The sequence below is a fragment of the Esox lucius genome, chromosome 11, assembly GCF_011004845.1.
Source record: "Esox lucius isolate fEsoLuc1 chromosome 11, fEsoLuc1.pri, whole genome shotgun sequence".
Lineage (NCBI taxonomy): Eukaryota > Metazoa > Chordata > Actinopteri > Esociformes > Esocidae > Esox > Esox lucius.
In genome coordinates, this window is record NC_047579.1 from 7,692,957 (window position 1) to 7,712,077 (window position 19,121).

At 40.0% G+C, this 19,121-nt stretch overlaps 2 protein-coding genes across 3 annotated transcripts in view; both read left to right on the plus strand.

The window, feature by feature from the left end:
* Positions 1–19,121, plus strand: part of LOC109615482 (zinc finger protein 501-like) — a 1,152,720-nt gene that overhangs the window by 689,293 nt on the left and 444,306 nt on the right. The gene's annotated exons all lie outside the window — the stretch shown is intronic.
* LOC105006155 (zinc finger protein 420-like) lies at positions 745–11,159 on the plus strand. The gene is made up of 3 exons (XM_034295556.1): positions 745–878; positions 5,113–5,341; positions 10,132–11,159. The coding sequence occupies exons 1-3, from the start codon at positions 876–878 to the stop codon at positions 11,157–11,159; spliced, it is 1,260 nt and encodes a 419-aa protein (XP_034151447.1). The 5' UTR covers positions 745–875.

Here is a 19,121-nt window from a genome sequence, read left to right on the forward strand (position 1 = left end):
AAGACAGAAACCAGAAAGGGGGGCAAGGGGATACTTGCAGTTATCCTATAAGGAATAAAACTGGGATTGGGCCAATGGCACACACTTTGTAAGTTAACGCCTCTATCTTTTGGGCGTAGTAGAAGTATAAAAATGATGTTTTGAATGTTGATCCTTAGACATTGTGCGGCGACACGTGTCTCCAGAAGCTTCTGTAATAAATGGACGTATAACTACGGTAATTGCCCTGACTCCCTGTGTTTTATTCTCCTTTCCAACAAACCAACTCGGGGAAGTGTTATACTTCAACACTAGATAGCTATTGTATTGTTTACCAACGATACAGATACTTGTGACATTTTCCTGCTTTACAAGCGAACAAACCATGTGCTAAATGTCTTCTCTTTATCCTTATTCATTTAATTTTACTAGTTTTCTCAAACACGCCATTCCAGAAACGGTCTTCCCCGATCTAGCTAGATAGCTTCCTATTATATTGTTTACCAACTATACAGTTACTTCTTCTGTGACGCCTTCCTGCTCCACATGCGAACAAACCAATAACTTGCGACACATCGCTACCTAGTACAAAGAAATGTAATGGCTATCTAAGCAACAATGCCGCGCAACTATAAATACTGATCACGTCTGCGTACAGACGCACATGACATTAACAACGAAGACACGCGGAAGTATAAATCAGTCATCAACAGAGGGATAGATTGTATGAAAAGGTTAGAGGGGAGGAAGTGGGATGTAGAAGGATCAGACAATAATTTAAGCAGCATCAGCAGAAGAAGAAGAATTTGCACGTGTACGCCTTGGAGCAGTTGGTTTAATAGTTTAAGACATCAGGCACTTTTCGTGAATTACGAACATAGATCCATTTCGCTGTAATGGTAAGTGGTTAAAGAACAATATTTTTCTTTGTTACTCTGTGTTGTAACCCTTACCTGCTGTGCTCCCCCGTCTTGCTAAAATGTTGTTTTTAAGATCAACTTATTTTACAACTTTGATTCATGATATGGTCGTGTTCTGTGGAGTTAGATATCTGCCAAAAGATTACGAGTACGTATTGTTAGGATCGTAAGAAAATACATTCGTAAATTGGTATGGTCGTAATAAAGGTCATACGTAAAACATGAAGCGTAAGCGTTAAATTAGATCTGTGAACGCACAAACACCCTTTAACGACATTACTTTCTTACATTTATTCTCATTGTATTTCCCTAGAAATCGTTTTCTACGTACAAACTGTTGTCACTAATCTGGCATCTGCTAAGATATGACCGGAACGTAGCTCCTCGAAACTGTAAAGCTAGCAACAATAAGTTTGACCGCCTGGTCCAGTGCTCTACCAAAGTGTTGTCAACCCTGATTTAATGTTCAAAATAAAAGTCCACAGCTGTTTTTAGGACTGCATAACGATATTACACCATTAGTCTATCATTGGTTTAGGCGTTAGGTTAAAATACTTGTGAGAATGACAGGAACACAGTATACCCGACATGTACAGTACTAATCATATTAGGGAGTCTTTCTGTGGTGACCCCTGGGTCAATATGCACACGTGCACATATCATGGTAAGGGCTCAGCTCACTGTTCAGCTGAGCGTGTGGGTGGAATAGATCATGTAGGGAGTCGCTGCCAGTGTGTCTGGGCTTCACATAAGTAACATTTCTTAATGTTTCACAGGCTTAAACTTTACCATGCATAATGATATATTCGTGACACGTGGGATTATAAAATATTTCACAAACTTAACCTTCAACCTACATAATGATATATTCATATTACGTGGGATTATAAGCATTTTGTAGAAATTCCCTCACAATACCTATTTCCGGTTTCCCTGATTTCCTGTTGTTCACACTGCCTCTGTCTTTAACATTTCATTCATACAAAATTAGAACCGTATTTCATATTTAGGTATTAGGAGCACAAACTCTATGGCCAGTCAGGCAAACAATTATTCCATGTCGTTCGGCAACGTTATATAGAGAACTAATGAAATAGGGGTTACGTGTCCATTGTCTGTCTCCATCAAAGTGGATGAACGACCCAACCCAGTGGCCGGAGGGGTCATATCCTGATATTTACAACCACCTTATTGAATCTTCAGTTAATGTATTTATGACATCTGTCATTTTGTTTTGCTGTATATTGGTAATCTGTCCAATGTGACATTACTGTAAACTAATTAAATCGCTAACTAGCTAGCACCCTGCAACTATAAGGTAGGCTTTGACGTACAGTAGACAATAATTCCATCCTCACCCCTGTCACATACAGTTCACAAACACATGCACAAAAGTACTGATTATTGATGCATCACGCCAAATAATTCAAGGGAACGCCGTGCACCAACCTGACATTGATTTTCATCCACTCATATAGGGATTTACACTGCTAGCAAACTGAGGAATTACAAATTATGATTGTAAAATCTCTTCAGGGAAGTGCATTTTCAGAATGTTCTTTTGTATGGCCTTTTTGAGCCATTTTAGATTTCGGTAAATTTACAGGAATGTATCTTTCTAAACGCCTTTTTAATATCTCACTATCCATATGAGTTAGGGACCTAAAAACAAGTATATTGTGTTCCATTACCTCTCTTCTGGTAGGTACACATCTGTTTTTCCAAATTAAATATCTGCATTTCATTTTAAAATTACATGGATTATTACCTCTCAGTTACCTAATTCACATGAATTATTTTTAATAGCTTCCAATCCTGATGACATGCACCCCTAAAACCACTTGCATTTCTTTACTGACATTCTTTATATACAGTACACCTCTTAGTTTTGCCATTTTAAATGTCATTGATTTTATCAGACTATATCCTTCTCTACAATCCTTTTTTAATAGCTCACTATCCATATGAGCTAGAGATCTACAAACAAGTGTAGTGTGTTGTTTCCCCCTACTCTCACCAGTACACCTTTTAATTGTTATACAAAATATCTTGCCATGTTTAATTTTTTAATTGTTTTTATTTTCTGGGTAATCTCTGAAATGGCCAGTTAGATGATGGTGTCACTGTGGGGGTCAAGAGCCAGAGGGCTCCTAAATCACTGTTAGTTATTCAGGGAGAAAAATGGGGATGAATAGGCCCTAAGAAACAGCCACAAAATGTCATAGCCAAATCACAGACAATTGGTTACATATAAGGACATTATGAACTGAAATCTATAATGACTTGACCCAATTGGCAGAAACTGCTCAGAAACTATTTGACATAGCCTAGCCTAACAGAGCCTAATATGCTAATGGTAATACACTGTATGTCTTGGGTAATATATCTTATTGTACACACCAAGTTGCTTGACTGACAGTCCATGATTTCTTCCAAGAATTAAGTCCAAATTGGTCTCCTATGTTGCTTTTCCACTTAGGAGTAGCTATTTAAACTTTAAATGCCGAGTATAGTTTCGTGAGCAGAGACCGCTATCTGTCTTGCGCAATAGTCAAGTTTGGTTGAAGATTTGTGGGAGTGGTGCGCACTGATGGTGTGTCCAGTGTGTGCGTCTGACGGTGATAGCTCAAAAACTTTCGTAAAGTGTGGCTTGTGTGCTCTCAACCTAGCGAGTTTCAAATCTATTGGTCGTCATTTGAGGGAGTTACATGCGACCAAAGACATGCGCTTGCGCGTAACTGGTGCCAGACTGCATGTCTTTGCTTACGTGGTGCGAAGCATATAGGCAACGCAGAAGGATAAACTATGTCTGGGTAAATGCTAGAGACTCTTTTCTTTTCTGGAATACAACACAGTTCGCAGAAACAAGATTTCCATTTCATCTGGATTGGAAGCTATTAAAAATAGTTAATGTGAATTAGGTAGAAGAGTTGTAATAATGCGTTAAATTGTAAAATAAATTCAAGATTATCAATTTGGAAAATATCTGAGTTTTACCTTTTCAGAAGAGAGGTAAAGGAACACAACACACTTGTTCTTGGATCTCTAACTCATATGGATAGTGAGCTATTAAAAATACAGGAATTTATCCTTCAAAACCAGTTCATTTACCGAAATTGGAAATAGCAAATCTAAGTGGCGTACTCTTGACGAGGAACGTCAGTGAACAAAATGCAAGTGGTTTTAGAGGTCCATGTCATCTGAATTTGAAGCTAAAACATTCTCTAGATGGCTCAATTCTGATATAATCACCGAAATGTAAAAGGGCAAATCTAAAGGTCAGTTACCAACTTACAAGTGGTTGTAGGTGTATATGTCACCTCTATAGGAATCTGTAAAAAAAAAAAAAAAAAAATGTTGTAAGGTTTAACAACCAAAATATATGTAGAAAATGTATAGTTTTATTTAATAAAACAAAACATGTCTGTACCTATGATTTTCCTTCACATGGGCAGGTATTATTAGGTTGACACAAAATAAAATATTTTTTTAGTCACATTGAATCAGTGGTATTTCACTTTCATGACGGTCGCTAAACAACTGAACAGACATTCAACATTTCTTTCCAACATTTTGGGCTCTGCTAAACGAAAAGTTCGATTTACGATAAAATCAAAGGGTGTACCTTACTCTCTACCCTAAACCAATTGTTGAATTGGTCATTGGAGCCGTGGGCTGTTGGCAATGTAAGTCTGAAAACAAACAAAAACTGGTAAATCGTCTCTAAATAGTTTTCCTATTTTGAGTTTAGAATTCTGACAATGGAAATATTTTATATACACCTATTTAGATGGAAGGAGGTTGTACCTTTCAGAATGGATGTTTTATTTTAATTACAAATTTAACCGACAATTTATGTAGGCATTTGGCCTCCTGGTGTTGACTGTTGTCAGATTTATCCTAATACCTTTCATCTGGGATGCCCTAGCATTCATTTTATAACAGATGATCAAAAAAGTAAAATTGTCAATTTCTCTCAACTGTATTGTTCAAAAATGTATATTTGTTTTCACTTTCCAAGGAAATGATAATCTGTGATATAACTGAAAATTAGTTTCCCTTTTCTTGGGTCAGGTTAAGGAAAGTGCACCTCATGTAGGATACAGGTCTGTTATTATCGTGATTGTTTTTATTTTTCCCCATTGAGATCATATTTTATTCCAACAAACATGTATATCAGTCATGGATGGCTCTGGTTTTGTCTTTTTTGTAGCAGAGGGAGGACAAAACCAGCCTGCTGCTCTCCTTCCACACTGAGCCCAAACAAGAGTCACTGGATTCTGATTGTGAAGCTCAGTGGGGATTGAGGGATTCAGAGATGACATCAGTAAAGCTGGAGGAAAAAAGTCAAAAACTGGTGCTGAATTTTACCATTAAAGATGAAGAGGAGAAGAAGAATGTGGTTATCATTAATAATGGAGAGGGAGATTTACTCACTCAAGGTAAGAACTGGTGTAATGTTGTCAATGTGGTAATTTGTTGTTTTTGGCGGACCGTGTAAACTGAGCTGGCCTCAAAGAGCGAATGTCCCTGCCTGACTGACTGACTACCCCTTGTAAAGTAGCATAGTGGTTAGAGATGCAGACTCCGGATGTACCGATTCCATCTTCGTCTCCTGTCACAGTCAAAACACATTATTCCTTAGGGTTTGTTCAGGACAGCCAAAAATGTCACTGTGTGCAACCTTCAGTAGCTACGTTATAGGAAGCATAACTTAAAACAGTTCTGATGGATATTAAAATTGGTTTAGGATAGTCAAACGCTTCACTCGCTACATGATTTTCTCGTCTTTTCACAAAACAGTTAGTTATTGTCACCTTTACTGCTGTGCAAAGGCAAAAGCCTGTAACTCTATCTTTGGTTGGAAATTAGTTATTGTCATTTTTGGAAGATCTGCTTCATCATGTGGACAAATATTTAGAATAAAAAATTTTTGTTGAACAAATACTGTGTTCTCTTTGCCGTAACTTCCAAAAGCGCTAGAAAAGCCAAGGCAGAATCCCGTAACATCAGTTATGGTTATTTTTCTTTGTTTTGCTGCACTCCGAAACGTAAAAGTGATGTTATTCAGTCACGGTGTTATGCCCATGTATTAATATAAGATTAGGCTACAACATAAATTGATGGAGGATGGATAGACTGGCAATCTACAAAAATAAGTTGTTAGCTAACAAGTAACTACTTGACAAAAAAAAACATAATTCAGCCATAAGCGATCAGAATGCAAACAAAGCATTGGAAACAAACAATAACTAGTTGGCTTGCCAGCTGGAAGTAATCGTAAATCATACGCAATGAAGTGTGATACAGGCTAGTCAGTGCCAGCCTGACATTGACAGCCAAGGAATAAACGCGTGTGGGTTAGGGCTCGCGTAGACAACACCTAAGTAGCTTAATCACACACACATGAGCAGAAGAGTAACAGGTCACAATTAAATAGGTCACCTAACCTTTCTTGTAACCTGCTTAAAATGCATTGCAGCGTTCAATCCACAACATGACTTTTAAACATTTCTCGCTGGCTTCAACACGTTAAATCCATAACATGAGTCGTTCTTGAGTATCCTAATCTGGCATTCATCCAATTCCGTCCAAACCAAGAGTGTTGTATCCTTTAATATTCGTTGCGTTAGTAAACCTTGCTCTCAATGAAATGGTTGCAAGACGTTATCCTCCCACATGCAATACGTTATTCCCCCACATGCAAAACAATTTGGTTTGATCAATGTAATCTGTCTACATTTGTCATGTCAAAAATAAATTCAAGATTATACAGATTTAATATAGTGATCCGCAACCAAGTGAGCAATCAAAGGGAAGTTGACACCTTATGGCTTGGCATGACCCCTTTATTATTTTGCAGACAAGGCAAAGGCAGAGTACATTAACTTCTGAATGAGGGTCAAATGTCTTTAAAGTCATTTTTCTCAGTTCTACACTGTGGCGAGGTCTTTTGCCATTGTAGGGCATTATATTAATATATATTTCTGGTGTATTAGTATCTGTTCAGGAGGGACAAAACCTTTGCTGGCTACATGATTCTCTCGTCTTTTCACTTGAAGAACCAGAAAAAGAACCGGGCAAGCCTAGTTCAGCCGCCCTCAATTAGAAGTGATAAATGTTAATGTTTTACTGGATTCAAACCCAGGTGTCCCATGTGAGTGGCTGTGTCTTTAACCACTATACCACAGTGCTTTATGGTTGCCCACTGTCGGTATAGAAGCTCTATATTAGATAATGCGTGACAAAATTATCATCGCTCCAAGTTTGCATATTTCACTCCACACCATTAACCACTGTGTTAAACTGACTAAAGTTTCTTGTTAAGTTTACCTCCACCACAAATGGCATCTATGAAATATATGGCTTTTGCCCCTGGCCGTTTTAACAGCTTATTAGCCAGTAACAGGCTTACTACTGTCTAACTTACAACTTGAACTTAACACAGTAAAAGCTATTTCATGGCACAAAAACTTGACTTTTTCTTTTGTTTGTGAATGACATTGATACAATAACTATTGATATAGGTGAAGATACTGACGTTTTTGTCAAGAGAAGAGACGAGAGAATCGTGGAGACCCCTAATATTTTACTGAACAAGAATTTTTTTTATCTAGCCTATATTACCCTAAAAATCAATCACAGATGCGTACTTCAAAAATCCAAGAGATATAGTTGCAATATAAACAGTTTTATTTTAGGCTTCCTATAACGTAGCTACTGCAGCTTGTAGCCATATTTTGTCTATCCTGACCCAAAAAGCATGCACGGATGTGTACTTCCAAAATGCACCAGACGTAGACGCAATATAACTGTGAACAGTTTTATTTTAGGCTTACTACAACATAGCTGCTGAAGGTTGTAGCCAGCAAAGTTTTTATCTATCCAGAACAAATCCTTAGGCACAATTTGCTTTGACTGTGATGAGATTCGAACGAGACCTATTGGTTGCAGGTCTGTATCTCTAAACACTATGCTATTTATCAAGGGGTAGTCAGTCAGTGACTGTCAGGTCGACATTTCTGTATTTGAACATTTTAATGTTTTGAGATACTGGATTTTTGATTTCCATGAGCTGTAAGCTGTAGTCCTCAAGATTGAGGGGGAAAAAGGGCTTGAAATGTTTCTGTGTTATTAATCTAGAATGTATTAAGTTGTCACGTTTTCATTTGAATTACTGAAAAGATTAACTTTTCCAGAATATTCTAATTTTGAGATGCACCTGTATGTGAAATTGATCCAATGTGAATATTTGATCTACAACTATCTTCCTTGAGCCCTAACAAAATAGCGTTGGAACCACAATGTACAATGACAGGAGTTAGCACAGGTTTCCCGACCCATTGTGCAGGGGCAATCCCATCAGCCCTTGCCTAACATTCCTACCAAGGGCAGTACTCTCTAGTGGAACTAAACAAATCTAACTTCAGTATATTACAGTCCCGTTTGGCTACATAAGTTGAAAGTATTAAAACTAAAGAGGGTAGTAGTGAAATGTTTAGCTCTTGGACCTCTCTTCGGTATCAGAAACTGGATCCAGAAATGGAAGTGGGTCTATCTTGGAAGACTGAGAATGGGTTGCTTTCAGCTATCTGTTCATGTGAGAGCAACAAACACACGTTGACCCACAAATACTGTTAATTTTTTTTCAAAGTTTAATACGCATTTGCTTAAACAACGGCTGGTCAATTATGGAGAGATCACTGAACAATTATCATTAATCTAGAGATGAAAATAAGTAATCTAAAACATCTGTCATATTCACTAAATGCAGGCCTTGTTTTAATGTTTTTGAGAAAATTATTTTCTACAAATTCAATTCTGTAAATTATTTCACTGTTTCACTCTAATATTGAGTGTTAGCAGAGGAAGTAAAGGGAAATAATATAGTGGACATGTGTCCAACTAGAAAGAGGTGATGTTATAACTTTATTAATAAAGGGTTAGAATTCTAGTAGAAGCAATGGTATTAAAGTTGTAAGGGGAGACACTTAATTAGAAATACCAGAAATAGTATTTTATAATGAGAACAGGAGAGTGGAGGAAGGTTATGATGGGAAAGTAAAGGGTCTGTTTAAGGTGTATGATGAAAGAAAAGGTCTTAGACAGATTATAAAACAATGGGCCCCTGGGCACAGCACCTTTAAACCCTGAACCCCACCAACGGCAAATGAAACCAATAGCTTAATTATCGCCTTTACTTGCATCTCAACAGGATTTACATTGCATTCACTCTATTGTAGACAACACGATTTATCTGTAGGCTGGGAACAGGATTTACAACATAAAACTTACACACTCAAAGCAAATGGCTCATTCACGAAATCGCAGTTAAATCAAAGCTAATATTACAGCATAAATCATTAAATTGTCTTACCTTTTGATACATTTGTATCTGGCTTCGCTACTTGCAAAATCCTTCAAGATGTCATCAAAGTCCAATGTTTTTATAAGTTCACTCTCAAGAGCCATAAGAGAAAATATTCTGAAGAATTTTTTTGGCTCGGGGGCCACATCAAGATTGTAAAATTTAATGAAGGGCCACATTTGTTTTGTTATTTGTGGATGCTAAATTATTTAGAGGCCGAAACGGCAATAATGAAAACTTTAAGCAGCATCTCCCTTATGTCTAAATAATGTAAATTCACATTTTGATGTATGAGAATGGGCTGGTGAGATGTTTTACTTTCCCTCAAAACTATTTTACTACCGGATGGAATTGTCTCACAGGACTTAATTTGCCCACCACTGGCCTAAACTGTCATCTGGGAATTCAGATAACCAAATGTGGGCCTTCTCAATCACTCATGCCTTGGACTTGGATTCTGCACAGAGGAGTGCATTAAACAAATTGTCCAGGTTTCTCTTGGCCTCCAGACTGTCAGGGACTCTGAGAAGGCATGTCAATGGCAACATTAAACGTATCTATTTGAAACTTTTGTCTTCCATCAAAATATAAAATCCTGCTCTCCACTCTAATCAGCAAATATTTTGCATTTCTTCCTCTAATCGTTGTCATGTCTGCACGCATGGCTAATCCCAGGTACACTTAAAGGCTTGGTCTCAAAGCTGTCAAAGGGTCTCTTTGCCCCAAAATCACATAACGATTTTAGTGCCCCAACTGCAATGTTACGGTCTCTATCACTCCGCTGTGGAATAATGCTAGTTGCTAGAATCCTTGATAATACTGTGTCCCAAAATGTGTCTAAATCCCTTTTCATGTCTGTCACAGATGGGATTCCTGAAGTGGAGACACTTGGAGAGAAACAACAGGAAGACTACAATCATAAGAAGTCTCACCACTGTCCCCACTGTGAAAAACATTTCTCATTTCTATCACTGTTAAAAAAACACATTAAGATCCATACTGGAGAGAAGCCTTACTCCTGTTCTGACTGTGGGAAGTGTTTCTCTCAATTAGGTCACCTTAAAACTCACCAGCGCATGCATACTGGTGATAATCTTTACTCCTGTTCTGACTGTGGGAAGAGTTTCTCTCAATTAAGTGACCTTAAAGTTCACCAGCGCATACATAGTGGTGATAAGCCTTACTCCTGTTCTGACTGTGGGAAGGGTTTTTCTCGATTAGGTCACCTCAAAGTTCACCAGCGCATACATACTGGTGATAAGCCTTACTCCTGTTCTGACTGTGGGAAGTGTTTCTCTCGATTAGGTCACCTTAAAACTCACCAGCGCATGCATACAGGTGATATGCTTTACTCCTGTTCTGACTGTGGGAAGTGTTTTATCTCATCATCTGGACTTACTAAACATCAGAGAGTTCATACTGGTGATAAGCCTTACTCCTGTTCTGACTGTGGGAATTGTTTTATCTCATCATCTGGACTTACTAAACATCAGAGAGTGCATACTGGTGAGAAGCCTTACTTCTGTTCTGACTGTGGGAATTGTTTTATCTCATCATCTGTACTTAGTAGACATCAGAGTGTGCATACTGGCGATAAGCCTTACTCCTGTTCTGACTGTGGGAAGGGTTTCTCTCGATTAGGTGACCTTAAAGTTCACCAGCGCAGACATACTGGTGAGAAGCCTTACTCCTGTTCTGACTGTGGGAAGTGTTTTATCTCATCATCTGAACTTACTAAACATCAGAGAGTGCATAGTGGTGAGAAGCCTTACTTCTGTTCTGACTGTGGGAAGTGTTTTACGAGATCATTTACACTTACTAGACATCAGCGAGTGCACACAGCTGAGAAACCTTTGAGTGAAATAAGTATTCTACCCCTCCACAAAACATGACTGATTGGTGGCAAAACCCTTGTTGGCAATCACAGAGGTCAGACGTTTCTTTGTATTCGGCCACCAGGTTTGCACACATCTCAGGAGGGATTTTGTCCCACTCCTCTTTGCAGATCTACGCCCAGTCATTTAAGGTTTCGAGGCTGACATTTGGCAATTCGAACCTTCAGCTCCCTCCACAGATTCTCTATGGGATTAAGGTCTGGAGTCTGGTTAGGCCACTCCAGGACCTTAATGTGCTTCTTCTTGAGCCACTCCTTCCTTGCCTTGGCCATGTGTTTTGGGTCATTGCCAGGCTGGAATACCCATCCACGACCCATTTTCAATGCTCTGGCTGAGGGAAGGAGGTTCTCAACCATGATTTGACGGTACATGGCTCCGTCCATCGTCCCTTTGATGCAGTGAAGTTGTCCTATCCCCTTAGCAGAAAAACACCCCCAGAGCCCAAAGGTGTTTCCACCTCCATGTTTGAGGGTGTGGATGGTGTTCTTGGGGTCATAGGCAGCATTCCTCCTCCTATAAAACATGGCATATTGAGTTGATGCCAAAGAGCTCGATTTTGGTCTCATCTGACCACAACACTTTCACCCAGTTCTCCTCTGCATCATTCAGATGTTCATTGGCAAACTTAAGATGGGCTTGTACATGTGCTTTCTTATGCAGGGTACCTTGCAGGTGCTACAGGCTTTCAGTCCTTCATGGCGTAGTGTGTTACCAATTGTTCTCTTTATGACTATGGTCCCAGATGCATTGAGATCATTGACAAGATCCTCCTATGTAGTTCTGGGCTGATTTCTCACCATTCTCATGATCATTGCAGCTCTACAAGGTGACATCTTGCATGGAGCCCCAGCCCGATAGAGATTGACTGACTGTTCTTTTGTGTTTCTTCCATTTGCAAATTATCACACCAACTGTTGTCGCCTTCTCACCAAGCTACTTGGCGATGGTCTTGTAGCCCATTCCAGCCTTGTGTGGGTCTAACATCTTGTCCCTGACATCCTTAGACAGCTCATTGGTCTTGGCCATGGTGAAGAGTTTGTAATCTGATTGATTGCTTGCTTCTGTAGACAGGGGTCTTTTAATGCTTCCAGGTCTGGAACTGCGGACAGTGCTCATTTCCATTAATATTTATGTAAATAGAATTGCAATAATTGTCCAATTTCAATGGTATATTATTTGTAGCAACTTTCGTGAAGCGTTCCGTGTATAATTTGGGTTGTCTGTGTATAGTTTGAGTTGTTATGGGAACCATAAGAGAACTTTTCACCAGGCATCGACATTGATCATGCATCTTAGTAAGGCTGTGTAGACAAGAATAGGGATTACAAGGGTGTTGATGTTTTGAACCATAATACATTTGTATTATAAATATGATGTAAAAAAAATATATATATAATATTTTGTCAAATTAGTATGGGGGGTGTTCTTGAGTTTTTGGGAAGAAGTTGGTAATTTTTCTGAGTTTATAAATTATAGAAGTCCAAATGTAACTTGCGATCTAGTGCTAGTCCAATACAGTGTAATTTGATAGTAAAGGCATGAAAATATGAGGGAATACCATTGACACAAAACTTTATAATGCTTTCCAAAAAAATACATTATGCTGAATGGCAGAAATGTTTCCCGAATTTTATTTTTTTGCCTTTCCAATAGATGAGTTTAATAAATGGTGACCCAGAAGTCTGTTTTTATGTGTTTTTATTGTAGCCAAGGGGGTTGTGATTACCAGGATACAACCTATAATGATGCATCTGTTACAGAAATGAATCAAGGACCCAAAATGTCCAAGTAGTGAAATCCGGCTGAAAATCCCACCGGCCACTTAGGGTTTTAAACCAGTAACAAACTGAGATTAGGAGCACTCCCTATAAGACTGTGCTCCTAATCTCTGCTCGTTACCTGTGTAAAAGACACCTGGGAGCCAGAAATCTTTCTGATTAAGAGGGCATCTAATACTTTTTTTACTTATTAAAATGCAAATCAATGTATGCATTTTTTGACATGCATTTTGGGGTATTTTTTTGTTGTTATTCTGACCCTCACTGTTCAAATAAACCTACCATTAAAATTGTAGACTGACCATTTCTTTGTCAGTGGGCAAATGTACAAAATTAGCAGGGGATGAAATACGTTTTTCCCTCACTCTATATAGAGAAGTCAATAAATATTGTGTGGGTGTGTGGGTGTGGGGATGAAGCTAACATTCATTCAGTAAAGAGTTGCAAACTGAATATCCAACAAAAACATCCACAAAGAAAATCAAAAAAGAACTGTGCCACACGGAATTAAAACCCATAAACAAAGTTGTCCCAGCCAGCGAAACTCCCAAATGAGCATATCAAAATTTGCATTCCCACAGGCAATGTCCAAACTAAGTTGTGACAACACAAACATCATGACTCCAGTAACCTCCTAAAGTCTAATTAGTCCAACTAATGCATGTCTATGTTACACCAAATAGTGGCAGTCAGCCAAAATCGCTACTTTCATGCATATGTCAAGCAACGACATCAAGGTTGTTCTACCAATTAACAATGTTGGATGACTTTAGGTCTCTACCCTTACTACAAATATGTTTAAAAACCATACATTTCGACAGAAAAGCTATAGTTAGCTTGCATTTAACGTGTGATTAACCCAAAACTAAACATACCCATGTTGGGGAAATTAACACAGGGGAAAACAGTCAGAACACTTTAATGTATCCCTTAGTGCTAATATTTGGATTTGAGGGGACTGCCCCCCTTCCTGGAGCCAAGGAAAGTTTCCACACAAAAACGTGACTTGGTCTACAGACTGTCTGTAGTAAAAGATGTCATGCTTTCAACTTAGCCCACGTTAACTGAAAGTTCAGAGTTATTGCTCTACCCATCTAATATCGTTGCTGTTCGCAAAAACAATCGCTTCTCTTATCAACACAGCAACAGTAGGGGGGAAAAACTTTCAAGAAAGGCCAAGTTAACAGAGAACAGATGCATGAAGTCACCAAAATCAAGGAACGATCAGGGAGTGATCCCCAGGATACTCCAATCTAGGTCTCTAAATACAGTCACATCAATCTACCCCATTTGTCAGTTTACCAGGCTAGAATTTAAATGGCAGTAACAAGCATCAGGTGTAGGTCTGAAAACACAAGTATTATCCCAATTACCGTTTTCCTCAACGTGAAAGACTAACGCCATGTTCTACTCCATACAAGGAGAGAGAGACACTATTTTACCCCTCATAACAAAACCACAAGATCATATTTCACCAAATTAGAGAAGCATCATTGTACAAATTTCCAATCTATCCCTCTAATTCAATTTAGGACATTATTCTCATATACTATCCTAAGTTAGCAGGTGAAAACCTCCACGTGTGCCAGCCACCAGCACAACACTAGAAGGCAAATTTAAATTTCGCGGATTTGGCACTAAGGCAAAAGCCGAAAGAGTGGGTCTCGCCAAAGAATCACATTAACGACACAATGAATGCGTTCACCCAAGTGTACACCAAACAAAGCAAAAAATTGCGATTACAAAACTTCCAAGTTATCAACAACCTCAGTAAACAAGATCAAATATTCCACCAAGGAACACACAATGCAGCCAATCGGATCCCTCTTGCACAGGGAATACCAAAATGGACAAATGCATTTACTAAGTGTCGACAACAACCAGATATTGACAAATGCCTGGGACTCGGGCCACAATCTCATACAGAACAAACACAATCGGCGCACGCGCATATACAACTTCCTTAACTCTTCTATTTGCCAACCACAAGCTGACCAACAACTTTGGGGTTTTACAGGAGCAATCCCTACTCCATCCTACAGTCTCGTAAATTGGTGGACATAGAGCTTGACAAAATCTGCGAGGTCCTCCGAGCACAGCATTTGGTTATACCCCACCACATAGATGCGCAACAGATATAGCCCCTAATACATCAGTGCCCTTTCAACGTGGTTGGAAATCAACCCGAGGTCTGCTCACCGGACCGAATCTCCCCTACCTATAATACAGGTTGCACGAGGTGACATAGGGGCACAATTCCCCTACTGTCAAGAAACAAACGAGACATGTTTCTTTCATTTCGCACAGACAGTTGCACAGAAACCAATTCCACCAACAGAGAGCTGCTTAAAATCCTGCACAATTCACCCCACAATAGGTTAAGAGCGATACCTGTGCTATCAGGACACGGAACAACAACAGCCTTTTATTCACTACAGTTACTGTAACTGAAATACTATTTAAAACCGAACTTTCTCAAAACCACCTATCGACTTCCACAAATCCATCAAATCTGACATATAAAACCCAACCACATAGTTTACTGAGGCATATGAAAGCTGTAACTCCTGTATCCTCCAAATATGTTAGAGAAAAACCTGGATTGTATTAAGGAATGATCTCACCAGTTGATGCTCTCTGGTCCGTCTCATCTGACCGTCAGCATCTGGTGTATGGATCTGGTGTATACTACTCTCCCCTTTTGGACCTTTTAGTGAACCGCGTAGAGTCCCTCAACACTTCCAAAGTGGAGCTAAACGGCCTCCAGACGGCCTATTGCATCACCACGTTCACAACATAATGGTCCATAGAGCGAAACCAATCGGGGGCTATCTCCACCAGCGGGGTTGGCTACGTCGATTGTAGGGAAATGTTCTCCAGCGATGCAATTTCCACGCAAACCTCCAAGGAGTCCCAGCGATCGGCCTGGCGGAACACCGCGGGAGGGCTGGAGAGAATCCCGGCCATCAGGGGAGATGGGGACCCAGACACTCAGCTGACTCAGAGGGACTTCTCTGTCAGAACCAGAATGACACCTGACATTAATTGTGATGCCTCCAGCATCGGTGACTTAAACATTTGGTCAGAAGGTGTGTCAGAGGGATGGAGGGATCAGGACTCAATAGAAGAGGGATGGAGGGATCAGGGCTCAGGAGAAGAGGGATGGAGGGATCAGGGCTCAGGAGACGAGGGATGGAGGGATCAGGGCTCAGGAGAAGAGGGATGGAGGGATCAGGGCTCAGGAGAAGAGGGATGGAGGAATCAGGGCTCAGGAGAAGAGGGATGGAGGGATCAGGGCTCAGGAGAAGAGGGATGGAGGGATCAGGGCTCAGGAGAAGAGGGATGGAGGGATCAGGGCTTAGGAGACGAGGGATCAGGGCTCAGGAGAAGAGGGATGGAGGGATCAGGGCTCAGGAGAAGAGGGATGGAGGGATCAGGGCTTAGGAGACGAGGGATGGAGGGATCAGGACTCAGGAGACCAGCGGGAGACTGATGTCCAAGAATGAATTAAAGAAATTGTTCAACCTGGCAAAGTTCAGGAAGTCAGGACATTGTTCCTTGTAATCGTATCCAGTGATATTCATGCAGTTCACTAGTTAAAAAACATTTGATTTGGTTCTGTAAATAAGAATGATTCTCCTAATATCTGTTAATAACATAAGTGGTTCGACAGGGTAAGATTGGCCCTACCCACCCATGTCTGGCCTTATTTAGTGTTGACCCACATACCCCCACCCATGTCTGGCCTTATTTAGTGTTGACCCACATACCCCAACCCATGTCTGGCCTTAATTAGTGTTGACCCACATACCCCCACCCATGTCTGGCCTTATTTAGTGTTGACCCACATACCCCCACCCATGTCTGGCCTTATTTAGTGTTGACCCACATACTCCCACCCTTGTCTGGCCTTATTTAGTGTTGACCCACAAACCTCCACCCATGTCTGGCCTTATTTAGTGTTGAACCACAAACCCCCACCCATGTCTGGCCTTATTTAGTGTTGACCCACATACCCCCACCCATGTCTGGCCTTATTTAGTGTTGACCCACATGCCCCCACCCATGTCTGGCCTTATTTAGTGTTGACCCACATACCCCCACCCATGTCTGGCCTTATTTAGTGTTGACCCAGAATACCCCCACCCATGTCTGGCCTTCCTACTGCTATACTGGTGATTACACTCCTACAACAATCCAAACTTTGCACACCGCTCTAATGAATCCTGTAAACCCAGATGGCCTGTGCAATATGGTGGTGTTAACCAGACTGTCACTTGGCAGACAAGCTGATGTGACGTACATATTTGAAAGGCATTATGTGGTAGTGATTCGGTACATGGTAATCCAGCACTAGAACACTAGACCAGGGAAGTCCTAACAGTTACATGGAGGGCTGAGTGTCTGCAGGTTTTTGGTTTTTCCTATAAATTGGTTCCCAGTTCACACCTAAACAACCAGGTGAGGGTAGAAACTAACCAATTTGTAACCTAATTAGTCAATCAAGCACAAGGAGAGAGAGAACACCTGCAGACACACGGCCCTCCATGGAATAGTTTGGACACCCCTGCCCCAGAGATAATACACTAATCTGGAGTCATCATCAGTGATTATGACTCATGAAGGGAATACAGTCTACATGCGGCCATAACATGCCTTTATGTACTAGGATCATGTTACGCTGCTGTGAAAAAGTATTTGTTTTCAGATTTCTATGTTTTTCTCACTGAATAAAACTCTTCAAAAACAACCATATATTTAATAAAGGGAATCTGAGTGAACAAAAAACTATTGTATGTGTTTTTTATGAACATACTATGGCTGCTAACCTCTTAGGGGACTACTGTACTAACCTCTTAGGGGGTTACTAACCTCTTAGGGGACTACTGTACTAACCTCTTAAGGGGTTACTAACCTCTTAAGGGGCTACTGTACTAACCTCTTAGGGGGCTACTAACCTCTTAGGGGACTACTGTACTAACCTCTTAAGGGGTTACTAACCTCTTAAGGGGCTACTGTACTAACCTCTTAGGGGGCTACTTACCTCTTAAGGGGCTACTGTACTAACCTCTTAGGGGGCTACTAACCTCTTAAGGGGCTACTGTACTAACCTCATAGGGGGCTACTAACCTCTTAGGAGGAAAGGGCAAAAGTAGCTACAGTGAGGGGAAAAAAGTATTTAATCCCTTGCTTTGAATGTGACTTTGTACGTTTGCCCGCTGACAAAGAAATGTAATTTTAATGGTAGGTTCATTTGAACAGTGAGAGACAGAATAACAACAAAAAGGTCCAGAAAAACGTGTGCCAAAAATGTTATAAATTGATTTGCATTTTACTGAGGGAAATAGAAAGATTTCTGGCTCCCAGGTGTCTTTTATACAGGTAACGAGCTAATATTAGGAGCACGCTCTTAAAGGGAGTGCTGTTGCCAGCTTGTTGCCTGTATAAAAGACACCTGTCCACAGAAGCAATCAATCCACAGAAGCAATCAATCAGATTCCAAATTCTCCACCATGGCCAAGACCAAAGAGCTGTCCAAAGAGCTGTCCAAAGAGGGGTATATGACAATGTCTCATTGTTTAGCTGGTCTGCATATTTTTTTTCAGTAACAATGTCATCTAGGTGCCTTATGTCTTGTGTAGACTGTACTTTGTAGTATGAATAAAAGTCCACTTTCTAAGGAAAACAACAAGGAAAAAAGTCTGAAGAAACTTTGCAAAACTGGATAGATTTTTTTCAACCTTATTCAATTGGACAGTCAAAGTCAAAACAAAGCGTCTGTAGATTGTTCTGAAGTCACGTTGTTTTCACCTTTTTATACCCCTTCTTTGTCAGCTTCTGTAAGTAAGTTATAGCTTTGTATTCCACGCTCTTCTTACCATTCTTGACAGTTTTATGGTATCTCAGTTATGCCTGATCCATAATTCCAAGCCTCACTTCACTAGTAAAACAGGATAAAATGATGAGGCTGGAGATAAGGTGTCTGGTTTGTTGACCTCTCCATTTAGAATGAGAAAGAAGTGCCAAAGTCAAAGAAATGATCACCATCCAGAGTCCCCATGTAGTGACACTTGGTAAGAATGACCTCCAATTTAACATGTGCACACTTATATTAAAAAAATTAATTGTGTGCATCACTATATATATGATATAAAAGACACAAGTAAAATGTTTTAGCCTA